At 42.9% G+C, this 22,072-nt stretch overlaps 1 protein-coding gene across 1 annotated transcript; it reads left to right on the top strand.

Moving 5' to 3' along the window:
• Positions 1–9,436: 9,436 nt before the first annotated feature.
• On the top strand, positions 9,437–21,231 carry LOC143297414 (DET1- and DDB1-associated protein 1-like). Its single transcript, XM_076609758.1, has 5 exons — positions 9,437–9,553; positions 16,688–16,765; positions 19,622–19,673; positions 20,449–20,513; positions 21,105–21,231. Exons 1-5 carry the CDS (start codon positions 9,440–9,442, stop codon positions 21,210–21,212), a joined length of 417 nt encoding a protein of 138 aa, XP_076465873.1. The 5' UTR covers positions 9,437–9,439; the 3' UTR covers positions 21,213–21,231.
• The last annotated feature ends 841 nt before the right edge of the window (positions 21,232–22,072 follow it).

Raw genomic sequence — 22,072 nt, 5'->3', positions numbered from 1 at the left:
TTAGCGTATTTCATATTTCAATTTTTTTCATTTCCCGAGTTTTTACTGCTTTACCAATGATACTAAAGCCCTATATTCATTTCATACAATGTTCTTGCATAATTTGATAGGGCATGATTACCCTATTTTCTTGGTTTTTCACCCTTTTACAAAAGCAAATCTTACATAGTTATCTTACAAACACAAGACTTTCCATGACAAAAAGATACGGTGTGATACATCACTAAAGTTACTCAGCTGCTCTCAGCGTGTATACTCATTAGCAAACAATGCTTTACCATCGTGTCAAGCTGCATGTGAAGCGGAGAAATCAAAGGATTATGGCGTTTGTGTAAAAAAGCCAATGGGTTTAGTTGGAAATTACTGCCCTTTGATTAACAGAGGAACGTCCACCCACACTACCCTTTGTGCCAATATTCAACAATCAACTGAGTTATATCCGTCCCTCACCACCCCACCTTCTTCCTGTCTTTTTCATCATCAAGATCAAAATATAATCTGCTCTGTCTTTAAAAAGACGTACACACATAAATAAACAAATATAATATCCATCTCCATGCCTCCCTCACCCCTCTCTTGGTGTGTGTGTGTGTGTGTGTGTGTGTGTGTGTGCCGAGAGAGAGGGAGGAATGGAGAGAGATATCTATTTATTTGTTGCACGCGCGCGCGCGCGCGCGCGCGTGTATGTGTGTGTGTGTGTGTGTGTTGAAGTCACTTATTATTCAATCCAGTGCATGACAGGATTTTATCCTTAAGACTGAACACCTTACACTTTGATCATGATGAAGAATTTAGACAGAGACAGGAGGGTGGTGTGGAGAGGATTACTCGGTCAGTTGTCGAATATTGGCAGTAAGGGGAGTGAAGGTGGATGTTCCCTCTGTTAGGCACAGGGCAGTAACTTCCGACCAAATCATTAGTTGTTTTGGGGTTTTTTGTCCATAACAACACAATCCTTTGATTTGTCTGCTTCACATGCAGTTGAACACAATGCAAAAGCATTGTTTGCTAATCAGTATACACACTGGGAGCAATTGAGTAACTTTACAGATGCATCACACCTTATCTTTTTGTCATGTAATATGTCATATAATTTTATAAATAAGGTAATTATGCAAGATTTCTTCTTCTTCTTCTTAATATATATATATATATATATATATATATATATATTAAAGGGGCGAAAATCCACAAAATATGGTAATCATTCCAAATAAAATTTTGCAAGAACATTATATGAATTAAACATAGTGTTTTAGTGTCATTAATGAAGCAGTAAAGGTGGGGAAGTTAAAAGAAATCCAAGAAGGAAATACGCTAAAATTTGCTTTAGGTGGACACACCAGGACATTATAAGTATTTTAGTTTGGTTGGGTGGCATTACAGCAGGAAAATGTTGGTCAAATTTAGTTCTGAGTTAGGGCGATCTCTGTGGGGATCACATCCTATAATTCTACTCCGTTCTTTGGAGGAAAATGTGTGGTCTTTCATCTTTGTTTTTTGTTGTTGTTGTTCATTTATGTCTGTGGGTGAATAGGTCAGATGGAAGGTAAACCAGGGGAGGGAGAGGATAGGGAAGATAGAGGGGAGGGGTGGGGACCATGGGATAAGGGAGTGGAAAAGGGGGAAGGGTGGTGGGGGGAATTAGGGGGTGAGTAGGACATGGGTGGGTGATACAGGGTCAGGAAGAGGTGGGGACATGGGGAAAAGGGTTGGGGTGAGTGGAAAGTAGGGGAGGGGGGATGGAGGAGGGACAGTAGGAGGGGAGGGTGGGAAAGAATCACACCCAATACCTCCACTCTCCTATTCTTGGTAGGAAAATGTGAGTTCTTTATTTTTTCTCTTTTTGTGAAGCGTCTGCAGGTGATTAGGGTTCCTGCAGGGGGTAAGAGGTAGGACAGTGGAGGTGGAAGTCAGATTGGGGGTAATGGGAGTAGGAGGGTGTGCGAGGGGGATAGTAGGATGGGGGAGGGGGAAGATTGGGGGGAGAGTAGCGCTGGGCGGGAATGGGGGGGATGGGAGAGTAAGACAGGTTGGTATGAGCGGTACTACATGGGGGTATGGGGTGGGGGAGTAGGACGGGGGACATGGGGGGAGGGAGAGTAGGACAGGGGGAGATGGGGGACAGGGAGGGAGGGGAGATGGGGGGAGAGTGGGCAAGAGGGGAGATGAGGGGAAGGGAGACGGGGACAGAGAGGAGGGGGGAGAGTGGTAGAGGGGGGAGGGAGAGTGGGAAGATGGGGGAGATGGGAGATGGGTTGAGGGAGAGTAGGACAGGGGGGAAGATGGGGGAGATGGGTTGAGGGAGAGTAGGACAGGAGGAGATGGGGCAATTGGAGAGTAGGACAGGGGCGGAGGTGGGATGGGAGACTAAGATAGATGGGGTGATAGGAGAAAGGGAGAGTAGGACAGGGGTGGGGGCGGGGGGTGGGGGGGGGGCAGAGACTAGGATGTGTGGAGTTAGAGTAAGACAAGGGGGAGATGGAAGATGGATGAGTAGAACAGGGGGGGGCGGAGGTGGAAGGGAGAGTAGGACAGGGGATGGGCATGAGAGACTGGGGGAGGATGAGTAGGTGGGAGAAATGTGGGGGAGGGACAGTATGACAAGGGGAGGATGGGGGGGGGGGGGGATATGTGCTCTTTTGTCTTTCTTTTGTGTAAAGCATCTGCAGGTGAGTAGGTCAAATAGAGGGTTACTGCAGGGGGTAGGAGGTCCAGCAGTGGAGGGGGTAGCCAGACGGAGGGTAACGGGAGTAGGAGCATGTAAGAGGGGGATAGTAGGAAGGGAGGAGATGGGGTAAGGGGGGAGAAGGACATGTGGTGAGATAGGAAAATGGAGAGTAGGACAGGGGAGGTAGAACAGGTGGGAGATGGGAGGAAACTGAGAATAGGACAGGGGGGAGAGAAGGGACGATGGGAGAGTAGGAGAGAGGGAAATAGGGGGAGTAGGACAGGCGAGAGATAGGGGAGAATGGGAGACTAGGACAGGTAGGGTGGTTGGGGAAGGGAGAGTAGGAGAGGGGAAAATAGGGGGAGTAGGACGGGTGAAAGATATGGGGTGGGGGATGGGAGACGAGGACAGATGGGGTGGTAGGGGAAAGGGAGAGTAGGACAGGCGGGGAGATGGGATGGGTAAGGGAGAGTAGGACGGGGGAAATGGGGGGATGGGAGGAGAACTAGGACATGGGGTAGGATGGGTGGAGGGAGAGTAGGACAGAGGGGTGGGGGAATAGGCCAGGGGGAAGAGATTGAGGGAGTATTAGGATGAGGATGAGATACGGGAAGGGGGTGGGGAGAGTAGGCTGAGGATGGGGGTGGCAGGGAGAGTAGGATGGGAGGAAGACGGAGAAAGGACAGTAGGGCAGAGGGTCGGTGGGGGAGATGGGTGGGAGGGGATCACACCCAATAATTTTACTCCCCCATTCTTTGGATGAAAATGTGTGCTCTTTTATTCTTTTTGTGAAGCATCTGCAGGTGATTGTTACTGCAGAGACAATTAGCTGCAGACACTTTTTCTCAACAGTAAAAAAGATGAGCTATTCGGAAATTACTGACCTTTGATTAACAGAGGGAACATCCGCTTTCACTACCCTTTGTGCCAATATTCAACAATTGACTGAGTCATATCCGTACTCACCATCCCACCTTCCTGTCTTTGTCTTATTCATCATCAAGATCAAAATATAATCTGCTCAGTCTTTGGGATATTGTCTTATCATGCACGGAATTGAACATATCTAATCATCAGTGGCTTAAAAAGACGCACACACATAAACAAACAAATGTTAATCTATCTCCAAGCCTCTCTCACCCCTCTCTTGGTGTGTGTGTTTGTGTGTTTGTGTGTACCGAGAGAGAGAGGAAGGAATGGAGAGAAATATCTATGTATTTATTTGGTGCACGCGTGTGTGCACACGTGTGTGTGTGTGTGTGTGTGTGTGTGTGCGTGTGTATGTATGTGTGTGTGTGTGTGTGTGTGTGTGTGTGTGTGTGTTGAAGTCACTTATCATTCAATCCCGTGCATGACAGGACTTTATCCTTAAGACTGAACACATTACACTTTGATCATGATGAAGAATTAGACAGAGACAGGAGGGTGGTGTGGAGAGGGACGGATATTACTCAGTCAGTTGTCGAATATTGGCAGTAAGGGGGGGTGAAGATGTTCCCTCTGTTAGGCGAAGGGCAGTAATTTCCGACCAAATACTTAGTTGTTGTTTGTTTGTTTTTGGTTTGTTTGGTTTTTTTCCATAACGACATAATCCTTTGATTTCTCCGCTTCACGTGCAGTTTAACACGATGCAAAAACATTGTTTGCTGATCAGTATACACGCTGAGAGCAATTGAGTAACTTTACTGATGCATCACACCTTATCTTTTTGTCATGTAACGTCTCGTATAATTTTATAAATAAGGTAATTATGCAAGAATTTTTTTGGGGGGAGGGATAAAAAGGCGAAAACAGCAACAAAATATGATAATCATACCAAATAAAATTATGCAAGAATATTATATGAAATGAATATTGGGCTTTAGTATCATTGATAAAGCAGTAAAGGTGGGGAAGTTAAAAGAAATCCCCAAACGAAATATGTTAAAATTTTGCAAAGTGGACACACCAGGACATTATGAGTATTTTAGTTTGGTTGGGTGGCATTGTAGCGCGAAAATGTTGGCCAAATTTAGTTCTGAGTTTGGGCGATCTCTGTGGGGGATCACACTCTATAACTCTACTCTTCCGTTCTTTGGAGGAAAATGTGTGGTCTTTCATCCTTTATATATATATATATGTCTGTGGGTGAATAGGTCAGATGGAAGGTAAGTCAGTGGAGTGAGAGTAGGTCAGGGAGGATATAGGGGTGTGAGTAGTAGGGTGGTGGATGGGGGAACAGTGTTAGGGAGAGTATGGGGGCCTGGGGGGGGAGAAGGGGGTGGGGGAGGTATAGAGGGCACATAGGGGGGAACAGGGTTAGAGAGAGAAGGAAAGAGATGGGGGAGGGAGAGTAGTACAGGGGGGAAGATTGGGAGGTGGGCCAAAAGAGGAAAAGGGGCAGTTGGAGAGTAGGACAGGGTGGAGAAGGTGGGATGGGAGAACCATGGGGGAAAGGGTAGGATAGGGATGAGAGGGGAAAGTGGGGGAGGAAATTGAGGGAAAGCAGGAGGGAGGAGAAAGTAGGACAGGGGGGGTGAGGGGGGGGGCATGGGAGGGAGAGTAGGACGGGAGAGAGATAGGGGGGGATGGGGCAGTTAGTAGGACAGGAGAGAGAGAGATAGGAGGTGAGGAAGGAAAGGAGAAAGATATATATATATATATATATTTATTTATTTGGTGTGTGTGTGTTTGAAAATGTAATAAATTTGGGACACTAGTTTACGACCTTAACATTCTGCTTTGTGTTCCTTCGAAACCAGTATACATATTGTTGGTCCTTATATTCGTTAATAGATTGTTGATCTGGTGGAGAAAAAATGTGAGGACAGACAGACAGACAGACAGAAACAGAAAATGAAGGAGGGAGAGAAAGAAAAAGAGACAGAGACAGAGAGATAGACAGAGACAGAGAGATAGACAGAGAGAAATACAGTGAGAGAGAGAGAGAGAAAGAGTGAGAGAGAGGGGTGTGGAGTTTCAAATGAATTGTGTAGTTAAATATCATGCAGATCAATATGGGAGGGAGGGAGGGATGGAGGGAGACAGACAGACAGAGACACAGAGAGATGCAGAGACAGACAAAGACAGAGACAGAGTTGAATATATCATTGGACTGATGTGGATTTTAGAGAAGAAAGAGTGCGGCGAGTTGAAAGAGAGAACTAACGAGCGAACGAAAATGTTTTAATAAACTTTGGCTATGGACCACAATTCAAAACCAGGGGACTGGAGGGTAGCACGGGAATGGGTATTATGATACTTGAACAGCATCACACAATTTTATTCTGTTCATGGACGTGACATTTTACTAAATCATGTCTGAGTAGATTGTTTCTCCTTTTGGTCATGTGGAAAATAAATTTTGATACTTGACAATTCTTCTGCTTGTTGTTTGATCGGAGAAGTGTCCTTGGAAACATATTTAAACAATCTTGAAGAAATTCATCCGCAAATCAATGTACATATAACAAACAATAAATGGTATTCAGTTTCAGTTCATCCCGGCAAAAAGGACAGAGAGAGGGGGAGAGACAGAGAGAGAGAAAGAAAGAGAGAGAGAGAGAGAGAAAGAGAGAGAGAGAAAGAGAGAGAGAGAGAGAGAGAGAGAGAGAGAGAGAGAGATGGTGATGCTGGTATAGAGTTTCCAATGAATAGTGCAACTGTATATATTGTACACTGATTGTATTTCCATTGTATTGTGTTTAATTTACTATATTCCTGACACAGCACTTTCAGATTAAAAATATTCATAAATCACTTCAAACACCCAATAATCAAGCTTCTAGAGTGTACATATGTGTAGGCATTAGTCTATGATACAGTCCTACAGATATCCAGACAGGTATTTTAATTATGTGAATTTTTGTGGTATTGTTAAGTTAGAGTGTGCGTTTTCAAAATTACGTAATATATACTCTTTGCATCATTACTAAGCCTCATATGAATTTTGAAAATGTGTGTATTATATGCCGCAATATGTTATAGCTCGCATGCAGTGTCGCCGGTGCAGTTTATCTTTTGGTGTGTCTCTCCTGGCATACATTGCCGGGCGACAATAATTATGTGCATGGCGACAATATGTGCCGCAACATGTGTAAGCCTCGAGTTCGTGTGTGTGTGTGTGTGGTGTGTGTGTGTGTGTGTGTGTGTGTGTGTGTGCGCATTCGTGCGTGCGTGCGTGCGTGCGTGTGTTTGTAGAGGGGCGGAGGGGAGGGGGGGAGCGAGTGGATTCCTGTATATGCGCGCACGTGTAGGTGTATGTGAGTTTATTCAATAATCTTTAGGGTAGCAAATGGTAATGCTTACTCTGGTGGGGGTTGTGAATAGTAAGTCAAGTGCTGCTTTCGTTATTCCAAAACCTTAAGTCTCAACAGAGACTTCATCTGGAAAAGTTCTAAAAAGTTCTTCTTCACTGCTGAACAATTCTGATGGTGTTAAAATGTATAATCTCGTTTCCGAAAAACCGTTTTTCAGATTCTATTTTGTGTTGATAGTAAATCAGTTCTTCACATTATCACTGAGATCTTTAAAAGACACAGTCAGGTAAGAACTCATTGAAATAACCATTTCGTTCACGAACTCGAGACTTAGGCTACACATGTTGCGGCACATATTGTCGCCATGCACACAATTATTGTCGCCGGTAATGTATGGCAGGAATGACACAATAAAAAATCAGCTGCGCCGGCGACACTGCATGCAAACTATAACATATTGCGGCATATAATGTCGCCGGGAATCACCTCAACAGTTGCGTAGTTGTGGTGGTGGTGGTGGTGGTGTGTTCGTGCGCGCATGAGTGTGTGAGTATGTGTGAGTATATGCGTGCGCGTATTACAAGGTGTGTTTGTGTGTGAAAGTACGTTGAAGTTGTGTGTGTGTGTGTGTGTGTGTGTGTGTGTGTGTGTAAGTGGGTGCTTGCGTGTTTGCGCGCACGGCGGCGATCGCACCCTGTATTATCTGGCGCTTATATCTTTGCCATCGTGTTATCTCCAACACTTGGCTGGGTAATAAAACTTACAACTTTTGTGTCTGTTGTGCTCACTGTGTCGATGTGTGTGTGTGTGTGTGTGTGTGTGTGTGTGTGTGTGTGTGTGTGTGTATGCTAGGGCGCACGGTGCATTTGAATTATGTATGTGAATATGTACGTGTGTATGTGGGTGGTGGGTGCCGTGTATGTGGGCGATGGGAATGTATGAGGGAGAGAGGGGAGGCGTCAGATGGTCCGTGTGTGTGCGTTCATGTGTGCGTGTGTGTGTGCATGTGTGTGTGCGTGTGTATGTGTGTTCTTAAATGTGGGTCTTGTCTTATGTGTGACGTCTCATCGTCGGCCCCTTCACATCTACAACTGGGGCGGGGCGCTCCAAGATGGGACCATAAAAAGGCCGTAAAAGTGGCCCATAAAAGGTTGGAAAGTTGTTTCAGGCAGCGGGATCAAAGCATAGTGCGGCGGCTTGGCCAAAGAATGGGGGGCTGAGGGGGAGGGGTGTGGGGAGGTAAACTTTACTGGCTGGTGATAATATACCGAGGTCCAACAAAGTCAGTGTACGCACACGCGCCGTGTGTGTGTGTGTGTGTGTGTGTGTGTGTGTGTGTGTGTGTGTGTGTGTGTGTGTGTGTGTGTGTGTGTGTGTGTGTGTGTGAGAAAATAATAAAAAAACAAAACAAACAAAAACGAAACGAAAATATATGGTTTTTTTTTTTTAAGAAACGAGCGGTAATTGCTACACACAACTGATTAATTGCCTTCTCAAGTTATTTTATGTATTACAAATTATGTAACATGAATTATCCGTGCTAAATCTTACAGCGGCAACTGGAAACGCCCTCTCTCTCTCTCTCTCTGTGCGTATGTGTGTGTGTGTGTGTGTGTGTGTGTGTGTGTTGAGTGAAAACAATCAATAAAAAGAATCGAAAACATGAACAATCCATGCAAACACTGACGCATAACCCCACCCCTCAAAACCATATGCCGTAAATAAATCATACAATTAATTAATTTTTTTTTAACATGTTTATATGTTGCTAATCGCATTACATTATATTGGTTATTAGAGCTTAATCATACCAATTCAAATCTTTGTTGATTTGTCAAGTTCGCTTACTATTATCATTAGCACTTCGTTCTAAGGATGTTTTGTTGTAATCTCAATTTTTAAGCAAAATTTCACCTATTATAATTATCCAACACACACACACACACACACATGAACAGTTACTTTTCCCTCACCAGTAGCCGTCTTTTCCCCCCTATCTTTGTCAAATAACACTTTTGGCTAAAAGACGCTTAACTGAAGAAGAAAACAACAACACACACACGTGTGTACGGGGAGTATCGACACGGGGGAGTATCGACACGCTCCCAGGTCAAGCAGGTATCGCATCAGTGGTCTCCGTAGGAGTGTCTTTCGTAGAGCTTTTCATCGACCAGCTTCACTTCATTTCGAGTTTTTTCTAGCTTTAGGAGCGTCAGCAAGCCGAATGTCTGACCGCCAATGAAATGCCTCGTCTTTTCTCTTCAGTTGTGATAAAAACAACCGGCATGAAAATACATGGCGTCTTATGACCGTAATTCGAACAAATGTCTGAAAAAAACATGAGATTGCGAGTTTCATAATCGTGCTTTAAATGCTTAAGATTTAAGGTCTTATCTTTATTGACATATTGTATTGCTATCAGCATCACTGTTTCTTTTACATTATTACTATAAGCATCACTTTCCGGAAGTTTCCGCTGACCGAATAGCCAAACGAATGCCTGTTTCCGGTTTTCAGGTATAAATTACGAATGCAAAACAAATTGTCGACATATGGCTTGCTTCCGGTAACTAAAAATTCCCAACCAGTGCAGAATCGTTCACCCATTGAGAACAGAACAGACTCAGGAAATTCAGCAAGAATGGTGGGTCTGCGAGCATTCGCACATTTTCTTTTGTTTCTTCATTGGTATTGCCTTTCGTTTATTCTGTCTTTCATAATTTGGTGGTGCATTCGTCATACGTGTATTATTCTGAAATTTGTTGTCCTTTTTCGGAGACTACCGTTGGGATTATTGTGTTTTTGTTCAACTCTTACGGTATTTTGAGTCCTCACGACGATTTGATTTGGTATGAATACACATGGTAGTTTGTGCTTGAATGTATCTAAGGACAAACAATGAACAATAATCAGATTTGGACGAGAAAAACCATGGTGCTTCTTGATCACTTTGACGTACTTGTGACAAATATTGACTGGCAGTGTCATAGAATAATGTTATCGATGTTACAGTACACTGTAGCGATACTGATAGTGATACTGTAGCGACGTGACACGAGAAAACACACATGTGGAAATAGACAAGACTATCAGTAAATATTACTTGGTGGTGTCGATCGGGTATTCTCGCAGTGAACCAGTCCAACAGTGAAAACTCCACGCACATGAGTGATACATGAGGACATGTGATAAACAAAAGACGAAAAGTGCTCAAGCTGTGAAGCTCAAGCATTCGAACAGTCCCTTCTTTTTTTGATAAAATAGCCAGGTATATTTTTTTTGAAGGTTTTACAACCTATTTGTCAAACTTTTGGCAATATTAACAATTTTGCCCGTCGACTCTTCTGTGTTGGAGTCGGAATTACAATGTACCCAAATAGGTATACCCATATAGGACAAATGTGTGCACCATTTCTGGTTCGTCATTCGTATATTATACTTAACATTTTTGCCCGTCTGTAATACAAAGCATACGTGAAAAAACTACGAAACGGGCAAAAATGTTAATTAGATATATAGAGAATTGTCTACTATAGTTGACGATTTTAAACGAAACTTGGCCCGATTATAAAGGTGTCTAAAAAGTGATGCTTTTGGGGGCATTCCATGCACCTAGCAAGGGGCTTGGAAAGAATGGGGGATACGCAAAGTGAAGGAGAAAATCGGACCGACGGGTCTTTTCGAATTTACCCGTCTGTTGTACAAAACATACGTGAAAACGATTAAGACGGGAGTGTGAATGTATACACAAGTTTGAGTTTGTGTCAGTACTTGCAATGAAACTTGTCTCGAGTCCAAACGTGTCTTAAAACGGATGTCTTTGTGGGGCATTCCATGCATCTAGCATGGGGCTTGAAACAGAAACGGGAATTTGCAAAGTGAAAGAGAAATTCGAAAAGAATACGGGAACGTTGTCGGTGTCCGATCTGCAATACGGGACGTATAAAGCAGTTCGATTGAAAGCGGTCAGTGTGTGCAATCGCCGGTCATTTGAAGTGAAGACGGAATGAACTGTACCGTGCTTCGTGAGAGGATGAAAACCAGTGTTAAAGACGAGACAATGGGTTCCGATCCTAACATGAACAACTGTGTACTCATGGAGAGAATGTCGATCGGTGGATATACATCATTTTTATGTCTCCTCAGAAACAGTCCACGGCAGGCACTGGTCAGTTTGCATGATAACAGGTGCGTGACTGGAGCCACTGTTTATGACGGAATGAAATGCAGTTTTAAAGGAACACTGGTTTGGCAGTAGAGGCGTTACTGGGACCACCGTTTATGACGGAATGAACTGGAATGTTAAGGGGACATTGGCTTGGCAATACGTCATTCTTATATTCTACTTAACATTTTTGCCCGTCTGCAATACAAAACATACGTGAAAAAACTACGAAACGGGCAAAAATGTTAATTAGATATATAGAGAATTGTCTACTATAGTTGATGATTTTAAACGAAACTTGGCCTGATTATAAAGGTGTCTAAAAAGGGATGCTTTTGGGGGCATTCCATGCACCTAGCAAGGGGCTTGGAAAGAATGGGGGATACGCAAAGTGAAGGAGAAAATCGGACCGACGGGTCTTTTCGAATTTACCCGTCTGTTGTACAAAACATACGTGAAAACGATTAAGACGGGAGTGTGAATGTATACACAAGTTTGAGTTTGTGTCAGTACTTGCAATGAAACTTGTCGCGAGTCCAAACGTGTCTTAAAACGGATGTCTTTGTGGGGCATTCCATGCATCTAGCATGGGGCTTGAAACAGAAACGGGAATTTGCAAAGTGAAAGAGAAATTCGAAAAGAATACGGGAACGTTGTCGGTGTCTGATCTGCAATACGGGACGTAAAAAGCAGTTCGATTGAAAGCGGTCAGTGTGTGCAATCGCCGGTCATTTGAAGTGAAGACGGAATGAACTGTACCGTGCTTCGTGAGAGGATGAAAACCAGTGTGAAAGACGAGACAATGGGTTCCGATCCTAACATGAACAACTGTGTACTCATGGAGAGAATGTCGATCGGTGGATATACATCATTTTTATGTCTCCTCAGAAACAGTCCACGGCAGGCACTGGTCAGTTTGCATGATAACAGGTGCGTGACTGGAGCCACTGTTTATGACGGAATGAACTGCAGTTTTAAAGGAACACTGGTTTGGCAGTAGAGGCGTTACTGGGACCACCGTTTATGATGGAATGAACTGGAATGTTAAGGGGACATTGGCTTGGCAACATGTTACCCAACGGGTGCTCCAGTCAGAGAAGCAACTCCACAGCAGGGTCCCTGTCCTGTGTCGTCACAGTGCCCTCGTTCCACAGTGCAGTCTCCAGTCGGGGGATCAGGCGGCGGCCTCGTCATGCGTGTTTGGGAAGCTGTCCTCGTGGTGTGACAGTGCCAGTAATGATCTTCTGCACAACACAATATGCGTATGTACTTACAGTCACACACACACACACACACACACACACACACACACACACACACACACACACACACCCCGGCAGAGTGACACACATAATGACACACACACACACACACGTTACTATGGTGTTTAGAAGCGAAAACATCTCACCTGTAGACAAAACGGCACCTGCTTGAGATTCACACGTGGAAGGCGGAGAGAAGGGATCCATATGTAAAGTTTTCATCCGTTTATTCCTTCTGAAAACAGTGAAAGATGTCAAACCAGATTTCTTCGCCAGTCTTTGTTTTAGTCTGTCGTGATCTGTCATTCGTGAAATGGGTGACCTGAAATATGCGGTATAGACTCACTCACTGGTGGGGGGGTGTCCACACGAGCAGGGCGTGACGGCCCGGCAGTGAACTTGGGTGGTGATGCCAGCCTTTCAGCTGCTCTGTGGGTTTCCTGCAACAACATACTTCAGTGTTCGTGACTGCATCACTTGGCAGTGTTGTAGGCTTACTGAGATAAAACGGAATGAATCGATATTGAAACAAACATCGTGTGAAAATCAGTTTCACGTTTGTAAACAGAATGGAGTGCAATGTTAATGCTTGTGTGTTCTCTTTAATTTCTTATCTGTTAAAAGTGTGTGATTCTAGACGAATGTAATAGAGATTCTTTCCGTCTTTTATTATATGCCTCATAGTGTCCCAACACCATCACTTACCATACCACCCTCCCCCCCGCACCCCCCCCCCCCCCACACACACACACTTCGGAGACTTGTATACGCGCAGGCATACCCCTGCACAGCCTCACCACACACACACACATGATGGCACAGCGTCATTCGCAAAAACTGACTGAATGAAAATAATAAAACAGCTTGCATGAAACACTCACGTGTGTACGACGGAAAAACAGGATGACGGCAGTCTCCTGTGGTGGGCCGGTTTGTTCCTTTCGGCCTGTTTCGTTGTACGTCCTTGCTGTATCGGTTCCGACAGCACTGACCGGGTACACGTGGAAATCCACACACTCGGATTTCCATTCCCTGTATTGCAGTGCTCAAATGCGTTGCACAGAGGACTTCACATTAAAAATGAGTGGGACTGGTGGGACCTTCCTTGACAACGATTTTAACGACCGAGTCAGTGTCCGTGCTGAACTTGAACCGTTTCAATTGGACAGCTGGACGTCCCTTTCTCGTGATGCTTGCGCTGGCTGTGAATGTTCAAGTCAGCAATTTCGCGCGCTCATGTGTGTGTGTGTGTGTGTGTGTGTGTATGTGTTCCGTGATTGCCCGTGGTGTATGTTAGACAGCTTCTTTCCTCGACAGCACGTGTCACGTACGTGTGTGCTGTGTACTGTGTTGCATGTCAGTATGCTCCTGGCTTTCCGTGGAGAACTGAGGACGAGACAAAATGATTAGCTGCACAGATGGCCATTCTTTCCATACGCACAGACTCCCTCCACTCTGGTTTTCATCCTCCCGCGAAGCACGGTGCAGTTCATTCCGTCTTCACTTCAAGTACAAGATTGTACACAGTGACCTCTTTCCTACGTCCCCTTTGTGCACATCCACTTCGGCAGACCAGGGACAGGTCGTGCATGTACAATTACAACATTTCTTCAGCATGTGTCTGTGTGTCAGTGTACAGTGACAACTTCATTCCGTGTTTGTGTGTCCGAATAGTCGCCGGGGCTGACAATTTCATTCTGTAACTGATGATGTTGTGCGTGAACGCTCACAAGTTCATTCCAGGATTGTGTGTGTAGGCACTGACAACTGACTTCATTCCGTAGTTTGGTGCGTGTACACTGACAACTTCATTCCGTCAAAGTGTGTGTGTGGCTCTGTGCAAAACATGTGGAATCATGTATCGGTAAGTACAATCGCAAACCCTTGTGTCGTCGTACACTTTCGTTTTCAGCCTCGCGCAACCGGGACTGACACCACACTTCATTCCGCCGTTTACAGTTTCGAAGTGCACAACTCTTGCACGCCTACCTCTTGCCATCGGAATTGCGCATGACCGTTTACAAATAATTCAGACGGGCAAAATCGAAATACCCGTCCGTGACATTTTCTCCTTCACTTTGCGTATCCCCCATTCTTTCCAAGCCCCTTGCTAGGTGCATGGAATGCCCCAAAAGCATCCCTTTTTAGACACCTTTATAATCGAGCCAAGTTTCGTTTAAAATCGTCAACTATAGTAGACAATTCTCTATATATCTAATTAACATTTTTGCCTGTTTCGTAGTTTTTTCACGTATGTTTTGTACTGCAGACGGGCAAAAATGTTAAGTAGAATATAAGAATGTCGAACCAGAAAGGTAGACAACTTTTCGGTCCAAAGGGTATACCCATTTGGGTACACAGTGATTCTGACTTCAACATAGAAGAGTCGACGGGCAAAATTGTTAATATTGCCAAACTTTTTACCCATCAAAACTATTAAAAAAAAAATAAAAAAATGAAGAATTGTTCAGTTGATTCATGAATATCGATGACCAATAGTTCGTGCGTATTTTTATGTTTTATGCTGAATAGACAGTTGGAGAGTTCCGTGCTTACATGACTTCTACTATAGAAGTGTGTTACAACTTACATCATCATTGCTCTTGAACTTATTTGCTTTCTGAAAGTGCAAGCAACAAAGGCGATTGAGAGAGGCAGAACTTGCCAAACAGTATGCTTCTTTTTTTGTTGTTGACTTTTTGCTCCATATTTTGTTCTATTATTGTGCATACAGTGGCTTTCAGTCATAGTATACACAGTTTGGTTTTAGCAATGGAGGCTCAAATGAAGAAATGGAGGACAGCACATGTTTGCTGCTTTTGCCTATGTTGGTCACCTTTGGCATTGCTTGCGATTTCAAGTAAAAGTTGGATGCGCATGCACAATATCCAAAATGGCCACAGAACTTTCCAGCTGTCTATTGACAGGTCATTCCATGTGTGGTAACTGAAATGGTACTTTCTTGTGTTCCTGTTAGTATTTGGATGCTGAACAAATGAAACGTTTCATCAGCATTTCTTGTGCAGCTCTGTTGAGGTGAAGAATAGAAACTGGTTCCAAAACACTTCAGCATGATCTAAAACAGAAAACAAAGCAGCTTACAAAGGTATAGTTAGGCTTGTGCTGGGGAATGCCTCAACAGTGTGGGACCTGCATACTCAAAACTGTAAGTAGAGGTCCCAGAACCTTTAGCTGCCCAACGAAGAGTGACTCACTTTGCCATGAACAACTTGAAGAGAATCTCAAGTGTTTTTAACATCCTGACAGACTTTTGATGGCCAACACTGGAAGAAAAAAGGAAAGAAAGCTAACCAGACTGTCCATGCTGCACTAAATTCTCCACAAAAAATACAACCTATTACTTAACTCCTGAAACCTTTACTATAGAGAAACCCTGAAGGGGCCATGACCAACAACTCAACAGGATTCCTTGATGCACAGACCAGTGCAGCGTGTTCTTTTTTTTAGAATGGTTAGGCAGGGCTTGACATGAACTTTTTTTTTCAAACTTGCCCAGTTGGGCAAGTGATAGGAAAATTCATTTGCCCGGACAGATTTTGCACTTGCCCTACTTTCAGAAACTTACATGCATCATCATATGGGCACACACACACAGAAAGCAGCAGTCAAACCCTTTTTCTTTAACTCATGTTTGTTTTATTGGGTTTCACAAAAGATAACTGTTGTTTTGAACAGCTAAAATTGCCTATTTCTCTCTGACTTGACATGTAAAAGATTCTGTAATCCATGTCAGCGTTCGGTGGGTTATGGAAACGAGAACATACCCAGCATGCACACACCCCGAAAGTGGAGTATGGCTGCCTACATGGCAGGGTAAAAACAGTCGTTCACGTAAAAGCCCACTCATGTACATACGAGTGAACGTGGGAATTGCAGCCCACGAACGCAAAAGTATTTTTTTATGATCTAGACACATTAAACTAACTGTTCAGAGTCTGGTTGTGTGCACTGAACCAAACTCCAATGGAGGAAAAATCAGAACATATGCAGACATCAGTGGACGTCTTGTACTTGTAGACAGCTGTGGCAACACTTTTTGTAGGGCGTCAGCTGACGTCTTATACTAGTTATAGGCACTCAACTGGTTAAAAGACTACCATTAATTCATTGCCATTGTGAAATGGAACAATATTCCTTTTATTCACTGCTAGGAGATAACTGTTTTGATATTCTGTCAATCAGAACACTTTAAATATGTGATTTTTTTTTCCAGTTGAGTCATGCATGTGGTTGAATGACTGGTGCGAAAGTGCTTTGATTTATCTCTGCACAAGATTTAGTGCTATATAAATATGATAATTATTATTTCTTTTGTTTTCTTGCTGTACAGGGGGACTTTTTAAAAGGGCTGCCAAGTTATCGTGAAAGCAACTTCACTCGTTTCCATGCAGAATCCAGCTGCCGCAGTGTAAGAATTGTGTTGTGAAGATATTCTTTTCTTGCCTCTTTGAACGCTTTGAACTCATTTTGGATACTTAAGTTCTTAGGGATAACCAATACATATTTTTTCTTTTTTTTTGTTGACTGTCCCATCATGTGCTTTGTTTTAGTGGCATTATTTTCACACTGCTCATTCCGTGACTCCCATACATGGCCAGACCCAGGATCATATGTTGCAGTCTTAGCATCTGCGGTTCACAGGGAACCATCAGTGTTAGGACTCCAGGAGGCCACACACCAGAGGAGAACCTGCGCTGCTGCTGAGTCACTTTGGTGGTTTTCAGCAGTGACTTTTCTGATCTAAAGTACCTAGGACACACCTACTATGCCCCCAACAGATGACAATAACAGCTTAGTCGTGGAGCCAGTCTGAGTGAGCGTCTCCCCCAGAGTGGAGACCGCCACCACATCCCTCCAAAGACAGTCCTTCACCCCAGGCATGGAAGTGAAGGGGGATTGAAACTGAGGAAACCATGAGATATAGATATCCTGACTTGTTTCCTGTTGCTTTCCACTTCGAAAAATGAAAACCAGAATCACACTTACTGCAGTCTGACAAAAGTACTTCACCATAATCATAGTGTGGAAGGTGGCAGAATGGTTAAAAATGCTGTACAATCAGAGACAGCTTTACAAGGGATCATCATCATCATGTAAGTGGCAGGCGTTAGAGAAATGAGGGAGCTGACAGGCTTTCTGTTGACGCAAAACAACGAGCGGTCTACATCTGTGTCTGTTGGTTGTTTGGGTGTGTGTATGTCTGTATTGTGGGAGCTACACAATCTATGAATGCATGTTTATATAGCCGTGTGTGTGTGTGTGCGTCGTGGAAGCTGCGATATGTAGGAATGTGTGTGCGGGTGGGGAGGGGTTGGGTGGTAACATGAGAGATGGGGAATGTGTGTGTGTGTGTGGGGGAGTGTGTCACTGTGTGTCAGGGCTCTTGCGCTTTTATATGCAGTGCTGGGCTTGTGTGCATTTGCTTGTGCTTTCATATCTGTGAGACTGCATATTTGTTGCATATCTGTTGTTCATGTTTGTGTGTGTATGCGTTTATATGTGTGTGTGTGTGTGTGCATGTGCTTGCATGTTTGTTTACGTTTATTTCCCTGTTTATTTATCTATTAGTATTATTGTCTTTTTCCCCTAGATTTCATTTTGTTTCTTTACTTATTTAGAATAGAATAGAATAGAATATGTCTTTATTACCAAGTGTACCGGGGTCACAAGGAATATTGGGGGGGGGGGGGGGGGGGGGGATAGTACATAACAAGATACGAACATAAATTGAAAATCATACACAAACACAGATACAGTAGAAATTAGGATACATACAAGTGCATATCAATATAAAAACTTTTGCATACTCACACATGCACACACTGCACACACACACACACATGCGCGCGCACACACACACACACACACACACACACACACACACACACACACACTTGAACTGAAGCTGCATATTACATGTGGATGGTGCTGATGACTAGATCTTCAGGTAGATGGTTGTTGATTGCACAATTCTATTTATCATACTTGATTTGTTCGAGAGACAGGGCATTGACTGCTTTGGGGAAAAAGCTATTGGCGAAGCGATTGGTTTTCATCCTTATACTTCTGTACCGTCGACCAGGGGGGAGCATCTCGAAATTCCCAAAAGCTGGATGGTTCCCTGTGGACTGCCGACATTGGGAGTGTGACAGACGAACCCGGGTGTGGCTGTGTTTGGGGGACTCGGAATGAGTGGTGTGGGAGCAATGCCACTGAAACAGTGCAGATGACGGGGTAGCCAAAAAAGAAAAAGAAAAAAGAAGTTCAGAGATGCTATCTGTTATGATTTTACCATATTTTGGTACGCTCAGTTGCAGTTTGTTTCGACATGCCAAAAGTCAAAATTGTCCCGATGAGTTCATTTTCGACTACATAGCATGGTCACATGCTTTCTTGTCGTAACATTACCCAGACGCTCTAGACCTATCAATCATGAGGCCAGGGCAGTCACTACTGATCTTGTCTCACATGATGATGCTCAGCTAATTGCGTGCGTGTTTACATTTAAACAGAATTGAGTGGACTAATCAGCTTAATCGTTTGCCTGAACAAGAGAGAGCGTGGCTGAATCAAGTTGCGTCTCGGTCAAACTGCGTCTGTGCCCAGTGGATTGCTGATGTGGCTTGGAGTCATGAGTGTTCCTACCAAATTTCCAGATTGTTCGGAATGTTCCTGCAAACACTTGACAGGGGTTGGCATCTCTGGAAGCTTATTTGGAAGACATGTGTATCATGTATGAACCATTCATTTAGAAATTTATGATCCTTGTTGAGCACTGTCTGTCAGTGATTCAAAATATTTTCTCCTTCTGCAGTTTTGGTTTCTTTTCCCGTCTTTTCAGTTTGTGGGCCAAGTATGTTCATGTTTGTTAGTGCATGCATGCATGCTATTTGGTATGTGTTATGCGTGTGGGTGTTAATGGTGTTTGTGTACATTTATCTCTTTATGTGTGAGTGGGTGTGTGTGGCAAAGTGAGTGTTGCTGCATGTATTTTGACATGCATGTGTGTACACAAAGTAGGTCTGGTGTAATAACTCTTGGTAGTGTGAGAGTGTGAGTGTGTATGTGACTCAATTGATATTCCTTTCTGATCGGCTGCTGATTCCAGAGTGCTGACATTCTTGAAGGCAAAAAAGATCCTGATTAATTTGATAATCAGTATGAAAAAATGGCTTATTTTATGAAAATATCAAAGAATACAAATCAGGCTTTAAAAAGAATCCTTGCAAGGAAAATGAACCAAATTTTTGTGTTCCTTTTTCAGAATCAGAAGCCTACACTATATATTTCAACAAGAGACTATCCATCAAACCAAGGTAAGTGGTTGAAAGAATGTATTTTGTGTTTATTGATGTACTGGTAATCAAATAATTACTAATGAAAAAAAAGGGGGGGGAAGGTTGAGGTTGAGAAATCTGGAGATGGCATGGTAGAGGTTAAGAAAAGAGTTAGTGACTGGACATGTATCTGTAACTCTTTTTGTTGCTTACTTTAGAAACCATGACAGTATTTGAAAAGACAGGAGCAGGCTTTTTTTTTTGTTTTTTTTGTCAGGGTGCTAGAAAAGTTATCTCAAATATCTGTAGGACTCGGGAACAGAGGGATCGTTGGGGTGGGGTGTGTGGGGTTGGGGGGCATTCAGGGTTATGTATCATCCTCTTGGGCTGATGGCCTTGTCTTACGAGATGTATCACGTAAGTATGACAGGCTGTTGTGGCTTGTGTCATCATGTTATTATTAGATCTTTATATGTTAAAGCAGCAGATGAAACAAAGATTCAGTCAGTATGCCAGGAGAGAATGTTCTACTTTAGTCTAGTCCTTTCTACAAGGATTACTGTATTGAAGCATAAAAATTTCTTTTAACGGAATACCTAAGCAGTTTGAGGTTTCATCGTGTTCATTACCATTTTGCTTAACAAGAATGACGTCACAGAAAACGTAAAACTGGAAGTCTACCAGATGATGGATGTGTACCTGCAAGTACACCATTGAGCCTGAAGTGTGTGTGTATGATTGTGTTTCATTCAAAAACAAGTTGGTCTGGTTCCGTCAAAGAATTATAATTATACTTTTTCCTTTGTATTTGCAGTAGTAATAACTACAGAGAAGACCAATATCCTGTTACGCTACCTTCACCAGCAATGGGACAAAAAGGTAATGCATTTAACGCTTTCATGATTGTGCACTGTGTGTGTTTGAACAATAAAATATTACACATACAATTTAAAGAATGGGGTGGATATTAATTTCCCATGACAGTTATATATGTTTTGATAAGTTGTGTTATTCCATATGGAGAGAAAATGTGATAATAGGCATCATTTACTGCACAGAATGAAGAAATGGGGAAAGTCTTATTTATGCTGTTATTAAAATCTGTTATCAGTTTGAATTTTTGTTGTGTATAACCATTTAAAGATTTTTGCATCATACGTTTTTGAGATATGTTTCTGGTTTCTTTTTTTTTTATATCCATTACAGCTGTTCCATTTGCTTCTATGCGAGTGTCAGTCTGTTTCACATTGTGTCTCACTTTTTTGTGTGTGTGATTTAGAAAAGCACAAGAAATGATCTGTAACACACACACACACAGACACACACCCACACACCCACAGAGACTTGCACACACACTCACATATACACAGATACTATTGATCTCGGCTCGCTCTCTCACTGAAAAGAGGATATGATTTGAAAAAGACTGGCCATGCATCCCCCCCACACACACAATGAACTGTGTTACAGAGGGTGACAAAGAAACGTGACAGTGGTCAAGCAGAGCTTGACGAGGACACTGATGGGTGCACGGTCAGCAAGGTTCCCCGTGTGGACGCTGACGACGACAACTCATAGTGAACAAACCATCTGGGGGGGGGGGGGGGGCAGGGAGTGGGGGGGCTGACTGTCTTTGGAATGTGAACTGACACCATCATTTTGTTTAAAAAAAAAAAAAAAAAAAAAAATCCTTGCCCATTTGTATGGTGTGTTTCTCCTTCCGATTTATCTTCCTCTGTTCTTCGGAGGTGGAGAAAAAGTGTCCAGAGTGTGAAATATGTGAGCAGTCTGGGTGTGAGTTTTTATTATTATTATTATTATTAATTTTAACTGTTTCTCTCTCTCTCTCTCTCTCTCTCTCTCTCTTTCTTTCTCTCTTTTCTTTTCTTTTGTAGGCATCATTGTGTAACATAGATATGCCTCAAGATTTGTTCGTGGTTGATGATGTGTGTATGTCATGAGTTGATGTAAAAGTTTGTTGTTTTATGGTCTTTTTTTTTTAATTTTCAATTTTAATCCTATTGACTTGTGTATGTTTGTAAGCTTCTTAAAAGAAAAAAAAACAATAAACAAAAGGAAAAAGCAGTACACATTGTGGTGAGAAAATTAAATTGTCTGCCCTTTTTGTTTGTATGTGGGTTTCGTTTTTGGTTTTTGATTGATTATTTTGATTCAGTGTTTGTTTATTTCTTTCTCTTTTTTTTTGTACTGCAACTGTGCAAGACAGCAATATATGATGAAGAAGTATTGGAGAGAAAGTGGCAGGCTGAGCTCACAACAAAGAAAGTAAGTCAGTAGTCTTTTCTGTGTGTTGTAAAATAATGGATTTTACCACCAAACTTTGGCCTCAAGCTCTTTTTGTTTTTAATCAGTGGGGACACCTTTTAATTATTATCTTATGAATGCAGCCTTGTTATTATTAGTATTTCAAAATACAG

Source organism: Babylonia areolata, chromosome 22 (genome assembly GCF_041734735.1).
Source record: "Babylonia areolata isolate BAREFJ2019XMU chromosome 22, ASM4173473v1, whole genome shotgun sequence".
NCBI lineage: Eukaryota > Metazoa > Mollusca > Gastropoda > Neogastropoda > Buccinidae > Babylonia > Babylonia areolata.
This window is presented reverse-complemented; position numbering and strand designations above follow the sequence as displayed.